At 47.8% G+C, this 17,739-nt stretch overlaps 1 protein-coding gene and 1 long non-coding RNA gene across 4 annotated transcripts in view; one reads left to right on the forward strand and one right to left on the reverse strand.

Moving 5' to 3' along the window:
• RPS6KA2 (ribosomal protein S6 kinase A2) overlaps positions 1–17,739 on the reverse strand; it is a 477,450-nt gene that overhangs the window by 381,022 nt on the left and 78,689 nt on the right. For 2 of the 3 annotated variants that reach the window (XM_049905293.1, XM_049905278.1), the window contains exon 3: positions 11,674–11,727. In XM_049905293.1, coding sequence (XP_049761250.1) covers positions 11,674–11,727 — 54 coding nt within the window. Of the gene's footprint in view, positions 1–11,673; positions 11,728–11,822; positions 12,311–17,739 lie in introns of those variants that run through there. The other variant, XM_049905303.1, reaches the window with a different exon arrangement.
• LOC126087715 (uncharacterized) overlaps positions 1–17,739 on the forward strand; it is a 33,938-nt gene that overhangs the window by 2,135 nt on the left and 14,064 nt on the right. The window contains exon 2 of the long non-coding RNA XR_007519835.1: positions 4,133–4,242. This is a non-coding gene — a long non-coding RNA (uncharacterized LOC126087715). The remainder of the gene's footprint in view (positions 1–4,132; positions 4,243–17,739) is intronic.

Below are 17,739 nucleotides of genomic sequence, written 5' to 3' on the forward strand. Positions count from 1 at the left end.
TATGCTTTTTCAGACCCTGTTGTTGTCAGTTGTCGTCAAGTCGATTCTGACACAGGGCACCCCACTTCTGCAGAGCAGAACTGCTCCGTGGAGTTTTCAGGGCTGTGACCTGCTGGAAGCAGATCACTGGGCCTTACTTCTGAGGCACCTCTGGGTAGGTTCAAGCTGCCCACCTGTCAGATAGCAGTTGGGCACTTAACGGTCTTCACCACCTAGGGACTTCCGTCTTCAGATCCTACTCCACGCTGGAGTGTTGAAGATGGGCAATACCAAATATTTTCTCTTAAAACCTGTATTCTTGTGGCCTTTCCTGAATATTTTGTTTTAATCATTTTAACTGTCCTTTGCTCAGGCGAGAAACCCTGGTGGTGCAATGGTTAAGTGCTCACCTGCTAACTGAAAGGTTGGCGGTTGGAACCCACCAGTCACTCTGTGGGAGAAAGATGTGGCAGTCTGCTTCTGAAAAGGTTACCACCTTGTAAATCCTATGGGGCAGCTCTACTCTGTCCTGTAGGGTCCCTGTGAGTCAGAATCAACTCCATGGCAAAGGGTTTAGTTTAGTTTTAGTTTCACTCAAGCCAAAGAATAGAGTACTCAGGCTAGATTTAGGCTGGTATTTTTTGGGGGGGTAGGTGGCAGGGTTGAGGCTCTGGTATTGTCCTTAACACACGGTAATAAACATGGAAAGTTTACTATCCATAACCCTCCAACCACTTGAAAAAGATGCATACCTCACTTGGGGGAAAGGCTCATAGCATAGCCAAGACCAGCGTCATGTGGGGAATGACTGTTTGCGGGCCTAGTTTTGCAGACATTTTCTTACATTATTTCCAGGCAGAAAAAAATTAAAGGCTTCTTAAGAAATGTCCAAACATCTGCTTCTAAGCATGTATCTATCTGTTCTAGTACCCCAAAGAAGAAATTCCAAGAGTTAAACCAGAAGCTTCTAAATAATATAAAAGATAAGTTCACCCAAAATTTATTTTGAATGGGAGGGTGATGGCGATGATTGCTCAGAACGGACACCCTTGTCCGTGGGTCTGGTTGTGGACTACAAGGACTTGGAGGTCTGTGCTGTTCATGGAAATGGAAAACAGCCCCTAGATTAGGTGAGCACAAACTACAGAGAGCTCAGACGCAGCTCAGCCAGAACCATTCATCTTTCCCACACCACACGTTTTGCTTGAAATAGTTGCTCACTGGCAATTCGTTTTGCCTGTTTCCAATCTGGTGGTCGCGTGCGTGAGCACTGAGCTGGAGAAATAGGAAGAGACTAGGATGGACGAAATGGAGAAATGGAGGGTCTGAATAATTCTGACCTAGAATTACTGCTTTTTTAGCAATGGTATTTTTACCTGAGTGCAATTCAATTCAAATTTCCGTAAGAATGAAAAGGTAATTATTCCAAGATTTGGTTACTTTTGAAAATGCATTAGCAAAAGAGAACAGAATTTAGTCTCTGGCTAAATGGTGGTCATGTGCCGTCTGCTGCCTTTGCAATGGAAACCTTTCATTTTTAATGGAATTTAATTACAGGTACACGCAAGCATGTGGACTAAATTTTGCCACAGTTACTATGGCAATAAATTACCTTTTGCTTTATGGCATGGGAAGCAGTCATAACACAAGCATGGCTGACTCATCTTCCAAATATGTTTTTAAAGAAATTATTTTGAAAAGCAGCTACAGTTGTTTATTGGTGATTGCGTCTGTAACTGCTGTTGTTGTCGTGTTGGGTGTGTTTCCTTCAGGAAGAGAACTGAAGGGCTCACGGAATAGGCCCCAGGAGTGAAACCCACCACCACCACGACAGGGTCAGTCTCAGTGTTTCCACCACACCGTACCAACCCGGAAGCCACTCTGTGAGTCTTCCTCCGCTTAAGCGTATTTCATTTCCGCATCACCAGACCTGCACAGAACCAGACAGGAAGTATCAGACCCGTCGCATCGGAGACAGAGGTGTTTGTTGCCTCTTTCCTCTTCCAGGCATGCGTACTCGGGCTGGACAGGAACGGAGGGATATGTCACTTCCAACCTGGGCAGTTAAGGGGATAAAGTTACCCACCCCACCCCACCCCAGGCTTATGACTAGAAACAAAGAATCCAGGATGGTGGAGCAGGAGCCCTGGTGGTGCAAACAGTTAAGCACTCAGCTGCTAACCAGAAGGTCATCAGTTTGAACCCACCCAGAAGCTCCATAGGAGAAAGACCTGGCAATCTCCTCCCGTAAAGATTACAGCCTAGGGAACCCTATGTAGCAGTTCTACTCTGTCACATGGGGTCCCTGTGAGTCAGAATCAACTGGAGAGCACACATCATAATAACAGAGTTGTAACAGAGGTCGTCTGGATCTCCGCATCTCTAGGACCTCTGAGGTGGTCACCAAGGACAGAGGCTGGACATGTGGCTCAGAGAAGGCGTGCGTGAGAAGTTAGCCTTTGTTAGCCTCTGATGTGAGGTGTTTATCGGTGACACACAAAAACCCGGTCTACCCCATCTTGATGAAGACAAATGGCAGGAACCTGAGGGGTCTTCTGCCCTCACAGAGAGGAAACTGAGGCCCAAAGAGGCCACACAACAAGGTGGCCACAGAGTTCTGTCTCTCAGGTTTTCCTGTCCTCAGTCTCCCCTCGTTTCTATCCTGTATGAGATTAGACCCCTAAATGTATTTTACAGTCACCATTCTTTATCACTTTACTGTGGTGGAAAGCTGGACAATGAATAAGGAAGACGGAAGAAGAACTGATGCCTTTGAATTGTGTGTTGGCGAAGAATATTGAATATACCACAGACTGCCAAAAGAATGAATAAATCTGTCTTAGAAGAAGTACAACCAGGATGTTCCTCGGAAGCAAGGATGGTGAGACTGCGTCTTATATACTTTGGACATGTTGTCAGGAGGGACTGGACCCTGGAGAAGCACATCATGCTTGGTAAAACACAGGATCAGCAGAAAAGAGGAAGGCCCTCAATGAGACGGATTGACATACTGGCTGCAACAATGGGTTCAAGCATAACAACGGCTGTGAGCATGACACAGGACCGACCAGGCAGTGTTTTGTTCTGTGGTGCATAGGATTGCTATGAGTCGGAACCGACTCCATGGCACCTAACAACAACAACCTGGTGGCCCGATCCAATTTTTTGCATGGGTTTAACAGTTTGTGTGTGTGTGTGCGTGTGTGTGTGTGTGACAGAAAGAGAGGGAGAGAGAAGGGGGGGAACATGACACCTCCAACCCCCACCATCCTCAGCACTTAGCAAAGCACCTGTCACATCGTATGTATAAGGACATTTTTTTAAATGAAAGCATCTTTGGGGGAAATTCCTCCTACCCTCACTCTAGAGCTGACCTGTATTCACAGTGCTGCCTGAGCCTGATGGTGGGTTTTAGAGAAAACACATCCAATGAGAATGTGTCACGTGTTGGGCTTTTAAGTGGATATTAGGGTTACACTCTACTTCCTACTCCAGTCCCTGAGAAACTCTCAGCCCCCAGTGAGAATCCTGTTAACTCCTGTTATGGATTGAATTATGCTCCCCAAAATGTATGTCAACTTAGCTAGGCCATCCCAGCATTGTGTGGTTGTCCTCTGTTTTGTGATCTGATGGAATTATCCTATGTGTTTTAAATCCTAACCTCTACGATGTTAAGGAGGCAGCATTAGGCGCAGTTACAGTAATGAGCCAGGACACAATCTACAGGATCAGGTTGTATTTTGAGTCAATCTCTTTTGAGATATAAAAGAGAGATGCAAGCAGAGAGGAGAGGGGCCTTATTACCATAAGGCAAGAGGAGCCAGGAGCAGAGCACGTGCTTTGGAGCCACAGTCTCTGTGCTGAGAAGCTCCTAGACCAGGGAGAGATTGATGGCAAACACCTTCCCCCAGAGCTGACAGAGAAAGCCTTCGCCCGGACCTGGCACCCTGAATTCGGACCTCTAGCCTCCTAGACTTTGAGAGAATAAATTTCTGCTTGTTAAAGCCATCCACTTGCGGTACTTGTTATTGCAGCGCTGGATGACTAAGACAGCTCCCAATTTACCAGTAAATCAACGCCTCCACAGAAAAAAGCAGCCCTCCCCCACCCCACCACTCCATGAAATCGTCTCCCTCTCCACCCTGACTTTCAGGAGCAAACAAAAAGATGCAGCAACACATGGACCCCTGTTTTGGCTGAGGACCTCGGCTCACAGGCTGTGAACCGCAGATGGAAGGATGTGGACGCTGCTGCAAACTCCAGGTGAGACACACAGGTCACTTCAAATAGGCTGAACAAATCACGCTTTGATCTTCATTGGCTAATATTCAGAAGTAGATCCCAGGCCTTTCTTCTAGTTGCCTCTACTTGCAAATATGGATATTATCATGAAAAATACAATTCCTTTTTTTTTAAAGTCACCAATGGATTTATGCAACCGTAATATTACCTGCTTCCCTCAATGTACAAAGAACAAAAAATACAACTGCTGTAATGTGGGATCTGTGATTTACGGTGATTCTGAACAGGGGTTCAGAATAAAAAAAGTGTTGGAACTCGCTAACTTAAAAGCACCTGGGACAATATCAGGATTGCAGGAGGGATCCTATTCCTTGCCTTGTTGTTGTTAGGTGCCATTGAGTCAGTTCCAACTCACAGCCACTCTATGTACCACAGAACGAAACACTGCCCAGTCCTGTGCCACGCTTACAACCGTTGTTATGCTGGAGCGCATTGCTGCAGCCACTGTGTCAATCCATCTTCCGGAGGGCCTTCCTCGTTTCTGCTGATCCTGTACTTTACCAAGCACTATGGCCTTCTCCGGGGACTGGGTCCTCCTCACAACACGTCCAAAGTGTGCAAGATGAAGTCTCACCTACTTGCTTCAAAGGAGCATTCTGGTTGTACTTCTTCCAAGACGGATTTGTTTGTTCCTTGTCTTATTGTTCCCGATATCCAGTTTAGCTGAACCCTGTTAGCTGCTATTTGCTCAGCATGAAAAAAATAAGGCTAGGAGTCAGTTTAAGTTTGTTTTGAGTCATCCAAGGGTTACATGATGAGGATGTACAAATGTAATTTATTTCCACAGAAGAAATTACAGGAGAAAATTATCTCTGATTTCAGCAAAAGCCTAGGTGGTAGTATCAGAGTTAAGAGCTACGGTTCCAGAGCCAGACTGGGTTCAAACCCTAGCTCCGCCATAAAGCTGTGTGACCTTGGGCAAGTTACTTGCCTCAGTTTTCTCATTTGTGAAATGGAGACATTAACAATAATAGTGATTGCTTCATATGGTTATGAGTGTCAAATGAGTTAACACTGGTCAAATGCTTAGAACAGTGCCTAGAACATAAATCAGCATGAGACAACCAAAAAGCAAACCCACTGCCATTGAGTCGATTCCAACTCATAGAGACCCCAGTAGGACAGACCAGAACTGCCCCAGAGGGTTTCCAAGTCTGTAGCCTTTACAGAAGCTGACTGCCACATCTTTCTCCCCCAGAGTGGCTGGTGGGTTCGAACTACCAACCTTTCTGTTAGAAGCTGAACTCTTAACCACTGCGCCACTAGGGCTTCTAAGTGTGAGGTAAGGGTTTTTTAAATAAATTAAAGAGAAACAAAGAGCAGGAGTGAAAAAAGGAATCTGTGAAGTGTCAAGACAGAGTGGTCGGCCGGTTCGCCAGCCCCGCCTTACGTGGCTAGCTGTTGTCAGGTCAGCTCCGACTCGCTGTGAGTCATCCTACAGACGAGCTCATGATCACTATTGTTAGTGTTACAAATCAAGGAATGTGTGCTCCACAGTGACAACACCATAAATGATCCACTCCAGAAGACATCAGTGTCCTCTTACCCTGAGGAAGAGGGGAGCAGCAAACAATCTTTTAAAGTTTTTTTTTTTTCAAATCCACGACTGCATGATTTGGTTACGTCTACACATCTGTCCCACCATCCGTCTGTCAACATGTCATACCGCGGTGGCTTGTGTGTTGCTGTGACGCTGGAAGCTACCTATGCCACTGGTATTTCAAACACCAGCAGGGTCACCTATGGTGGACAAATTTCAGTGGAGCTTCCAGACTAAGACTAGGAAGAAAGGCCTGACGATCTGTTTTCAAAAATTGGCCAATGAAAACCCTATGGCTCACAGCAGAACACTGTTTGATACAGTGCTAGAAGATGAGCCCCCTGGGTCAGAAGACACACGAAACACACAGAATTCTCAACCATGGACTTGAGCGTGCCAACGATCGTGGGGCTGCCATGAGTTGGAGCTGACCTGATGATGGCTAACAACATTTGTTTTTTTCCATCTTCCCCAAGAGGAAATTTACAAGCCAGACCTCCATCAAAGGATCTTCCTAGCTCCAAATATGCCTGTGAACACTTAGCTGCTTCCTGCTGACATGAGTGCTGCAGGAAGATATGGAGGGAACAAACCAACGGTTAAAGTGAATACGGGAATGAAACCCTGCTGTCTCTTCGAGATTATTCCAGGAGAGAACACAAAGACACCCAGGTACGGAGGTGGCATCTTTGCTCCCAGTCACCTCCTTCTGGCTGCTCCCCCTACCTGAACCTTCCCCATACCCCTGCCCACCCCGTGGGATTGTCCACGCCATCCCATGCCCACTGCGATACCCCAGCTGGGCACACCCCTCCCATGTCCTGGCTGACACACCCAGTCCTCTCTCTCAGATGCTGAGGCCTCGGAACTAGAAAGGCGTGCTGCTCCGTGAGTCCCGGCCTCTCCCAGCTGTCTGCAGTCATGGCCTGGGGTGAAGAGGGAAAACCTTCAGGAGCTGAGCTGCTGGGTGAGGCTCAGCTGCTCTACGGGAGGAGCCGGCTCCACAGCAGAGTTTTCTCTGAAAACAGACTGAAAGGCCAGCCTTATGTGTTATACTCCATGTGCTTCACAAACTTTTCAAAGTTACCTGTCACCTCTACGTCAGCCACTCCATCAAAAAGCGGAACATGCCTGTCCATACCACGTCATATCCTCCAGGCGTCAGAGCAGGGGCCAGGGAAGATCGCGCGGAGAGACAGGAATCCAGAACAGTCACTCTCAGAGCTGAGGCAAAAGGCTCGGACCAATTTGGTCCACGAGAAGAAGCCACGTGTGGTTAGAAGGAGCCAGAACAGAAAGCAGCACACAGCTCTCTTGGTGTCCTGGGGCCGCCAGAAAAGGGTGCCACAGAGGGGTGGTTTAAAACAACAGATGTGTACTGTCTGCAGTTCTGGAGGCCAGAAGTCCAAATTCAGGGTGTTGGCAGGGCCATGCTCCCCCGCAAAGGCTCTAGGCGAGGATCCTTCATTGTCTCTTCTGGGATCTGAGAGCCCCAGGCCTTCCTTGCTGGCAGCAGCGTCGTAACTCTTATCATACGGCTGTTTTCCTTCTGCCTGTCTCTCTGTGTCTCTTCTCTTTTATAAGGACGTCGCTCAGGCTCTACTCCAGTACGACCTCACGTTAACCTAACTGATAACATCTTCAGAGACTCTATGTCCGTACCAGGCCAAGTTCACAGCTATTGGGGGTTAGGACTTCAATGTATCTTTCTGGGAGATACCATTCAATCCGTAACACCGGCACTTGTTCCAACTTCAAAATCCTCCACTCAGGGTTGCCACTGTGATGCAGGAGGTTTTCGGAATACCCCAAAATTCTCCAAAGAAGCTGGAGAAGGGCTGACATGTGACAAATAGTTGTTGAGGGTTTCTGATATTCCAGGCATATCAGCAGTCTTGTAACTCTCCACATTTCTTTTCAAGGGTATTGAGTTTGAGTAATCACATCATTTTACTTGCGTATCAGAGGAATAGACCACTTCATAAATCATTAGGAATTAAATATGATACTAAACACACACACACCCTGTGGTCAGACAGTCGGTCAACAAACACTGAGTTGTGTGCTGAGCGTAGGCGGAACAGGTGCCATCTTTCCCTGTTTGGGCACAAGCATCAGAGTCAGTCACTTCTCTACCTAGGACCATGCATTTTATGCCTTCTCCTCTCTGTAAAACTGCGACCTTGGCCTCTAACTCTACCCCATAATAATCAAGAGCAGCCAGCTCCTCAGCATCAAGTAGCAGGAGATCTCTATTAAAGTCCCCCCGAATCTATGGCTTCTTGGACAGTGCCCCTCTGTAAAGTGGAGCATGCATGTTCAATACAGGAAGTGGGGAGGAGGGGGTCCCAACCAGCCCCGCAGGGCAGGAATCTCTCTAATAAGCACCTTCCCTTCTGCTTAGGGTTGAGTATACCGACAAAAGGAAACACCCTCCTGGTGGAAATTTACCCTCCTTTGTGTTTTCACTTCCTTTTATAAAAACAAATAAATAATAGAGAAAGAGGAAGTTCAAATAGCCACCAAGCTGGAGACACCACGTAGGTTTTCCTCGGTAAAATGCATAAAAGTTCATTGCTGTGCTTGGCACAAGAGCAGCTGCTGTGACCTTCGTGATAAAATACTCAACACTTTTATCAAAGTTAGCTCAGGACCACTTGCTAGGCCCCCTGCAGCTCGTTCTGTGTTAAGATCTTTAACAGGGGCCCCTATACTCCCCAGCTTGGTATAAAATTGGTATATAAAAAAACTGCATATAAAAACACAAAGTTTTGCAGAGTCTTACTTAAATGATCTGTGGAGAGGCAGACAGGGGAGAAGGAGAAGGGAAAAGAGGATAGCGGCGGGGGGCGGGGTTGGCTCTGAGGTTTCCCATCACCGCTGCCTACCCTACAGCCTTCTTCCTCCTTCTCCTCTTGCTCCCACATGATGCTATGGGAACTGTGATTAGTGTTTTTTCAATCTTGAATGTAAGACATGACCCCTGTGTATTGCATTCAAGGCAACCCTGAAGCCTGGCCAGGCATCCTGACACCCTGAGGTTTAAGTCCCTGAAAGGTTGCTCCTGACCTCACCAGTGCAGTGGGCTAGGCTTTGCCCCGGAAGTGGGGTCTGGGTGGGAACAGCCACACTCCTTTGGGAAGCTTCCCAATGCCTACCCTGGCTCTTATTTATCAAGCCTTTATAGGGCTGCTCATTGATCTCTTAAGGGACCGTTCACAGACGACACCCTACGGGTATATCACGCATGTCTGTGCTCAGGTTTAACCAACCAGCAGACTCAGGCTTTTTCAGTTAGCCTGGGCTCCTTTCTCAGAGAAACGTGCTCAGTATTGGAACTCTTCATTCTTGTTTGGTGTGGCCGGTCCAAATGCAGACTGCGATGCAATTTACAGTGATAATAAAAAACAGCCCACCAGTTGCCATCAGGTCGATTCTGACTCATGGATAGCTATGTGTGTCAGGATAGAACTGTACCCCTCAAGGTTTTCAATGGCTGTGATCTTTCAGAAGTAGATTGCCAGGCCTTTCTTCCGCAGTGCCTCTGGGTCGATTCAGACTACCAACCTTTCAGTTAGTAGCTGAGTGCTTCACCATGTGTGCCACCCAGAGACTCCCTTTATATAATAAACAAACATTTATTTTTCAAGAGACGAAGCTCCTCACTCATGGCTACGAAGTCAGACCAATCTGTTATAGGAGCCACCAGGTGGAGCTTACCTACTTCTGTTCTTGGACAGAGTCTAAACTACTGAAAAGGTATTATCAGAAAAGACTTGTTTTTGTTAGGTGCTATCGAGTCGGTTCCAACTCGCAGCGACCCCTTGTACAACAGAACAAAACACTGCCCGGTCCTGCGCCATCCGCATAATCGTTGCTGTGCTTAAGCCCATTGTTGCAGCCACTGTGTCAATCCATCTCCTGGAGGGTTTTCCTCTTTTGAGCTGACCCTCTATGTTACCAAGCATGATGTTCTCTTCTAGGGTCTGGTCCCTCCCAATAATATGTACCAAGTACATGAGATGAAGTCTCGCCATCATGGCTTCTAAGGAGCATTCTGGCTGTACTTCTTCCAAGACAGGATGAGTGAAAGGGCTATTTTTCTCCCACCAAATGTACTGTGTTTTCTGAGTTTATTTAAATTGGGATGCCATTCAAAATAGTATGCAGACATTTATCCAGTCAATTAGTGAAAATAATAAGAACCACCTTGGGATTTCACATGTCCATAAGTTAGTTATCATTAACCACACAATTCCAAGGGCACAGTTTTTATGTCTCATAAGGAAATCCAATTTGTACAAGATAATGGTATCAGAAATCTATGATTCGACCCAATTCTTAGTATTAAATTGTTGACAAAAGTATGTTCAGGCACTAGTACTGCAAGTACCTAAAATGTGAAACAGTATGACTCGGTGATAAGTGTCACCTATGCGTGTCAGTTCCTGGCTAATGTCAGCAGGTGAAACCAGATACCTGCTGTTCACAGAGGCTGTTGTCCTTCCCAGCAGATTTTCCAGGCCACATGGAGCCAGCTGGGACTTAGCACATCCCTGAGAACGGACAGACTTATAGGCCTGTCCCTGAGCATCTGCCATTTCTTTGAGCAGCTCTGGCTTCTGCGAGTTAGGACACCGTCCACTGCCCCGGCCAGGACACAGCAACAAATTCACTTTTGTCTCAGAACATCTTTTTTTTTTTAGCTTCAAGTTCTGATAGCTGCGAAATACTCCAGAAAATCAGTATTTCTGTTTCACATGAACCACGGTGTGGTTTACTCTGCTAACGTAATGTTAGCCTAACCAGAACCAAGTTTCAGATTATCAGTTTGGACTCTACAATGAGCAGCCCCTGGCTACCTGCCACGACTGCCGTGAGAACTCAGCACCGACGATCCCAGTCCCCCAGCCTCACTATCACGGGGAGCCGCTCCAGTTCTGTGGGCGCCGCAGGAAATGACAACATGGAAGCAATGAAAAACCCCCCTATAACATGTCTTCTTATAATGTCACTATTGAAACCAGGTCGCTCTTTGAAATACCATGGGAAGCAGGCCTCCACCCAAAATGATCCATCTTAGGTGTCGTCCTAGGAAAGCTTTCACTGAGACCCCAACTCTGCCAGACTGGATTTTAAAGCTGCCAACCCACAAATTCCTATCCCAGCACAGTGCCAGGGCCGGCCCAACACCCAAGTTTGTCTAGCTTGATGGCTCTTTTGTCATTTGTAATTCCTATTTATTTTGAAGGCCCATAATAGAACTTGAAAAGAAATATTGCAATAAAATTATCTGTGTTATCTCCTAGGCTACATACATATATATATGTATACATATACACACACACATATACAGTAAAACCGGTGAAAGTCGGAAACCGGTCAGAGAAGAAAAACTCAAATATTTTCCACTAATAGACAGCTTTAGAAAAGTGGTAAGATTGCACCCTGTCAAAGGGGGAAAACTTTTGAGACCTGGAAAAATGAGGCCGTCCCGTCGAGTTCTGCCTCTCACAGGTTTCACCGTATGTGATTCTCAGAACCATAGTCGCAATCTTAGTGCGTAAGGCGATGAGATTCCCCGTTTAACATACAAGGCAGACCCCTACTGCACAAAGACGTTATTGCACAATTCCAAGCACATTTATTTCACACAGAATGTCAAACAAATTAAAGTTTAGTTTACTGTTTAGGGTTCCACTCTTCTAAAAACATATCACAGCTTGCTTTGCTGGACTCTGAGCAGTTTAAAACAACCAAAGCAATGGAAGGAAAGACTTCACATTTAGAATTCTTAAAAAAAATGTATCATATCAGCATGGAGAAAAACACACCGCTGTGAGCCTTCTTACCTCTGCCGGAGCGGCCGATGTCGTCTCTGGCAAGGCCGGGTCACACTTGCCCTGCTGAAGCAGAAAATTAAGAAAGAATTCCTTTAAGTCACAGAGTGTCACTTAGAGTAGGCCGCTCTGCTATCGAGAACACTGAGACAGATACTGACCAAGCCTGTGCGTTTTTTGCTTCTAAACATTAATCTCCACATGATTTTAAATAATGTGAGGAGTTTGTCCTAACTATCAGGAAGCCCTTTAGCTAAAACCGAAAGAAGGGAACTTGCTAACCTTTGTGCAACTATTAAAATTCAGCCAAAGGAAACGGCGATGTTCCAATCACCAACCTCAAAATTCAACTGAAAAAAGCCACTCACTGAGCCTCCCAGTGCAAACCTTGGTGCACTCGCCGAGCTTCGAGCTTCCCGCTAATGGGGCTAGGCAAACCTTTAAGGTGACTGAGAAGCTCTCCCTTCCGTTGTTGTCGTTCGTTGCAGCCCAGTCAGCTCCAATTCATGGCGACCTCGTGTACGACAGAACGAGTGTTGCCTGGTCCTGCACCATCTTCAAGATCGTTGGTGTGCTCGAGTCCATTGTTGCAGCCACGGTGTCTTCTGAGTGCCTTCCCTAGGGCACTCATCTTCCAGCACTGTATTGGGCAATATTCTGTTGTGATCCATAGAGTTTTCACTGGTTAATTTTCAGAAGTAGATTGCCAGGCCTTTCTTCCTAGTCTGCCTTAGTCTTCAAGCTCCATTGAAACCTGACTACCATGGGTGACCCTGCTGGTATTTGAAATACCAGCGACATAGCTTCCAGCATCACAGCACCACGCAAGCCACCTGTCTGACAAACAGACAGTTGGGTGGTGGCTCCATTCTATAGAAGGTATTAATTTCACCTATAGGAAAGTGAAGAACTTTAATCTACTAATTTTAATTTTAATAAGCTAACATATACCTGATTAAAGTTCCAATAATGTTTAGTCACAGGGCTTCAAACCAAGAAACCCCTACAGCTAGGACTCCCTGCCTCTCCCCAAGCCTCTTCTTGGCTAGACTAAGATTTGGAGAAAACCTGAAGATTTTAGCAAGGTCATTTTAGGGTCTTTGAGAATAGAAATAATGGCTATCCTATTTTGCACAAAAATACTGTAGGGGCTAAATTTTCATTTTATATTGTATCCACGGGAGCCCTGGGTGCAGTGGTTAGTGCTTGGCTGTTAACTAAAAGCTCTGCAGTTCAAATCCACCAGCCGCTCCTTGGAAACCCTATGGGGGAGTTCTACTCTGTCCTTGAGGGTCACTATGAGTCAGAATCTGCTCGTCAGCAAGGGGTTTGGTTTTGGCTATTTATCCATGAGCTTTCTTCCTAATATTTCTCTTCTGTTCCCTGTTCCTTGGTTCACAGCCAGTAAAAAACAAGAGATGAAGAAAAAAGGCCAAAATTTAAGTGAGGCCTGTACTAACAATTGTGGTTCAAATGTCAGTAGAAAGAGGGTTAGAGTTACCATCTGAATTGAACTGTGGGGCAGACGGGCTGCTTTTAGTGTCTCTAAACTTCCTCACCCTCCTCTCGAGGGCCCTTCGAGATGTGCTCCCACCTAAGCTTCCATCAGAAGAGGACATGAGGGGGGCCACCGGCAGTGAAGTCTCAGGGTCAGCAGTTCAAATCCACCAGCTGCTCCTTAGAGCCCCGTGAGGCAGTTCTACTCTGTCCTGTAGGGTTGCTATGAGTTGGAGCAGACTGGATGGCAACGAGCTTGGTATTGAGTTTTGACTGGTCCATCCTGTTCTCAGCCTTACCCTACACCACCTGATCTCTCAACACACCTGAAAAGAGCCGCTCCATGACGTTTAATAATGTCCTTACATTTCCAAAGCGCCAGGGCCTAGCAGCGGTTCCCAACTTTGGGTGCACATTTGAGCCATTGGGGCAGCTTTACCAATTCCCAGGGCCTAGCAGTGGTTCCCAACTTCAGGTGCACATTTGAGCTATCGGGGCAGCTTTACCAACTCCCAGGCCCAGTTCACCTCACAAAACATGTTCGGATCCGGACTTAGGAGCCCCGTGCCTTGCAGCGTCTTGCAGTCTTGCCATTTTCCAGGTGATCCTAACATGCGTCGGGGTTGAGAACGCTGCTCTCCATGTTTCTTTGCCCTTGGTGTGTGCCTCCACCTGGACTATCATCACTAAATGGCATGAACACATTTTCCACTTATTTTGCAGCCCATATCCCAGCTTGCTCTTCGCCAGACTATACTATATGTACAGTAAACATGGGGGTTGGTTTGTACCCGACAGCCCTTCTCCCTCTTTGGCTAATAAACCGGTCGCTGTCAAGTCAGTTCTGCCCCATGGTGACCCCATATATGTCAGAGTAGCACTGTGTCCATAGGGTTTTCAGTGGCTGATTTTTTGGAAGTAGATTGCCAGGTCTTTCTTCTGAGATACCTCTGTATGGACTCAAAATTCCAATATTTCGGTTAGCAGCCGAGCACATTAACACTTTGCACCACCCTGGGACTCCTCTTGACTAATAGTATCATTCCTTCTCATGGGAAACTAATTCCATGTGGTCCAGGTGAGAATGGCCCCCCGCCTCCTACCACCATCGCCCCGCTCACCCCTACAAAGAGGGCGTGACTCAGCCTGGCTACACTGTCCAAGCACAGTGACCGTGAAACCCAAACAAGTGAGGGGCCTGCCCAGGACTCCCGTACCACTCTCTCTCTCTCTCTTTTCTGCGACGGCTAGCTTTGCCGATGATCTAAGTCTGGAGTTTGTGGTGTTCTACCAGCGGAAGCATGCTGCCTGAGAGTGAACTCAAATATGCTGTCAGAGTGTCGAATTCAAATGCACTAGAAGCCACCTGTATTGTTGTCAGTTGCCGTCAAATCGAATTCTGGCTTGTGGTGACCCCACGTACAATGCTGCCCAGTACTGTGCCATCCCAATGATCAGCTGTGGATCGGACCCTTGTGATCCATAGGGTTTTCAATGGCTGATTTGCAGAAGTAGGTTTCCAGGCCTTTCCACCTAGTCTGTCTTACTCTGGAAGCTCCACTGAAACCAGTCCAGCATCACAGCAACACACAAGCCACCACTGACAGATGGGTAGAGGCTGCCCACGAGGCACACTACCTGGGAACACACCCAGGTCCCCCACACAAAGCGCACTGCCTGGGAACACACCCAGGTCCCCCACACCAGGCGCACTGCCTGGGAACACACCCAGGTCCCCCACACCAGGCGCACTGCCTGGGAACACACCCAGGTCCCCCACATGAGGCGCACTGCCTGGGAACCAACCCAGGTCCCCACATGAGGCGCACTGTCTGGGAACACACCCAGGTCCCCCACACGAGTTCACTTCCTGGGAACCAACCCAGGCCCCCCATATGAGGCGCACTGCCTCGGAACACACCCAGGTCCTCCACATGAGGTGCACTGCCTGGGAACCAACCCAGGTCCCCCACACGAGGCGCACTGCCTGGGAACACACCCAGGTCCCCCACACGAGGCGCACTGCCTGGGAACACACCCAGGTTCCCACATGAGGCGCACTGCCTGGGAACCAACCCAGGTCCCCCACACCAGGTGCGCTGGCTGGGAACAAACCCAGGTCCCCCATAGGAGGCGCACTGCCTGGGAACAAACCCAGGTCCGCACATGAGGTGCACTGCCTGGGAACAAACTCAGGTCCCCCACAGGAGGCGCACTGCCTGGGAACAAACCCAGGTCCCCCACATGAGGTGCACTGCCTGGGAACCAACCCAGGTCCCCTACATGAGGCGCACTGGCTGGGAACAAACCCAGGTCCCCCAGAGGAGGCGCACTGCCTGAGAACAAACTCAGGTCCCCCACATGAGGTGCACTGCCTGGGAACCAACCCAGGTTCCCCACATGAGGCGCGCTGGCTGGGAACACACCCAGGCGGCCCACATGAGGCGCGCTGGCTGGGAACAAACCCAGGTCCCCCACATGAGGCGCGCTCGCTGGGAACACACCCAGGTCCTCCACATGAGGCGCGCTGCCTGAGAACCAATCCAGGTCCCCCACATGAGGTGCACTGCCTGGGAACACACCCACGTCCCCGACACGAGGGGAGAGCTCCACCACTGAGCCACCACCCCCACTGCCGTCTCCACCCACAGACTTTTCATCACATGAGCCAATAAACTGGCAATTTTGCTTTAGCCCCTTTGACTTGGTTCTGTAACTTGAAAAAGCGACAGAGACCCGCCTCATCATAAATGATGCATAAAAGCCCAGTGGCCTGGAGTGAGAGCCCCAGAATGCTGGGATCGGCATGCATTCATCCCTTCCCTCCTCAGCACATGGCCAGAGCAGCCCCTGCATGCTTGGATGGTGCAGCCATCATGAGCTCCAGACTGTGCACTAGGGCCTGCTGTGTTCAGGGCTTGACAGAGACAGGTTGCTGAATTTTTCATATGCTCTCACTGAAAGCTTCAATCCTCTTTCCCTTCTCATTTTCCCAGCTCCTTTTGCAAACAAGATTAACAGTGAATTAAGCACACATGTCAGGAATGACTCGGAAATGAAATTCTGATTTCCCCGACCACTGCAGCCAGGCCGTCCTTCAGACCCTTTCTATCACCTTCTCCTGCAAGCTCCCCCGGCTCGCTCCTCTCCACGTCATGACCCATCATCCGCTGGCTTTAGCTCCTGGGCCTAACTTGGATGGGCAGGGAGGTCTTTCACCTCCAAGAATGAGATCCCAGGTCTTTCCCGCTTCATTGCAATTCAGGATGTCAGTGAAGAGGCCTTCCTCCCAGCTGGCCCATCCACCTCCCTGAGGCCCCAGGCCCCACCTGCCTCCCTGTAGTGTCTGTGGCAGGTGGGAAGGGGGCAGGGAAGGGAATGGGGAGGAAGGAGAGGGCCAGATGGAACTCTGAAGTATTGTCTCCCAGTGACATCCCTTACACAGGGTTTTCCATCATGAGAGGAACCAGACCCCCACCAGGAAAGGCGACTTCCTGCCCCAGCCCCACCAGGAAATCCTGACTCCTAAACATATCTACCTCGATCCGCTTCCTCTTCCCGGTCCTTATCCTGCTGCACCGTTCTTGTGCAGATATATTTAGCTCAATTTTAGTATCTTCACGGCTAGTCCATCAAGAAAAAGATAAAAAAGTACAGGTGACGTAAAACACTTTGTACAAATGGGTTGTGCTCCAGGCGTATCCCATGAAGAGCAAGCCTCCCCATTATACCAAATAATTTCATGGAAAATAAACGAAAATGGCCAAATAAGTATGTTTGTTTTCTTTATCTGAAATAAAATATTAGAAGTTTCTAGACAAATTATCAACGGCCATTTTGGAAAAAACCATGGGCTAAATATTTTTCTAAACTTGAGAAATCAATCGCGTGGTACGAGACAGTGTGAAAAGCTAAGGCTGTAGTTTTCACCTTGGTTTGACATTTCCAGTCTGGGTGACCAGGCTTTATTTAATCCCTGTGCGGTTTTTAAGATTGACCTTTAAGTATAGAAAACTGACGGTCCAATTTTACAATGCCAAGGGATTAGACACGCTAAGAATCAGTGTTTACCATACCTGAGGAAAACACGCACAAAAACACACTTGTCGTCCAGCTGATTACAACTCGTGGAGACCCCACGTGCGTCAGGGTACAGCTCCACTCCACAGAGTCTTCATTTCACTGAACTTAGAAGTAGATGGCCAGGTCTTTCTTCTGAGGCACCTCTGGGTGGATTTGAACTACCAATCTTTTGGTTAGCAGCCGAGTGCTTAATCATCTGTGCCACCCAGAGACTCCTCACTAGATGCTGAGATATCTTGAAGGCTTTGTGCACATCCCTCCAAAGTCTCATTGAGATAGTCACAGGCAAGCAGTGGGGAAATTAATACATGCTATAATTTTCTAAATAAAATTAGTACATGAGATTCTAGAAAGGCTTGATACCGTCAAGTGATGACTTGGTTGGAGTATTGCTAATGTTGTTTTTAATTAACGGATGCATACGGAATTGATTACTATTGATCTGTGAGGAGCTGTGACCCTCACTACCCTCCCTCCCTCTACTGTAGCCCTGGGCTG

The sequence above is a fragment of the Elephas maximus genome, chromosome 1 (assembly GCF_024166365.1).
Source record: "Elephas maximus indicus isolate mEleMax1 chromosome 1, mEleMax1 primary haplotype, whole genome shotgun sequence".
Classification (NCBI taxonomy): domain Eukaryota; kingdom Metazoa; phylum Chordata; class Mammalia; order Proboscidea; family Elephantidae; genus Elephas; species Elephas maximus.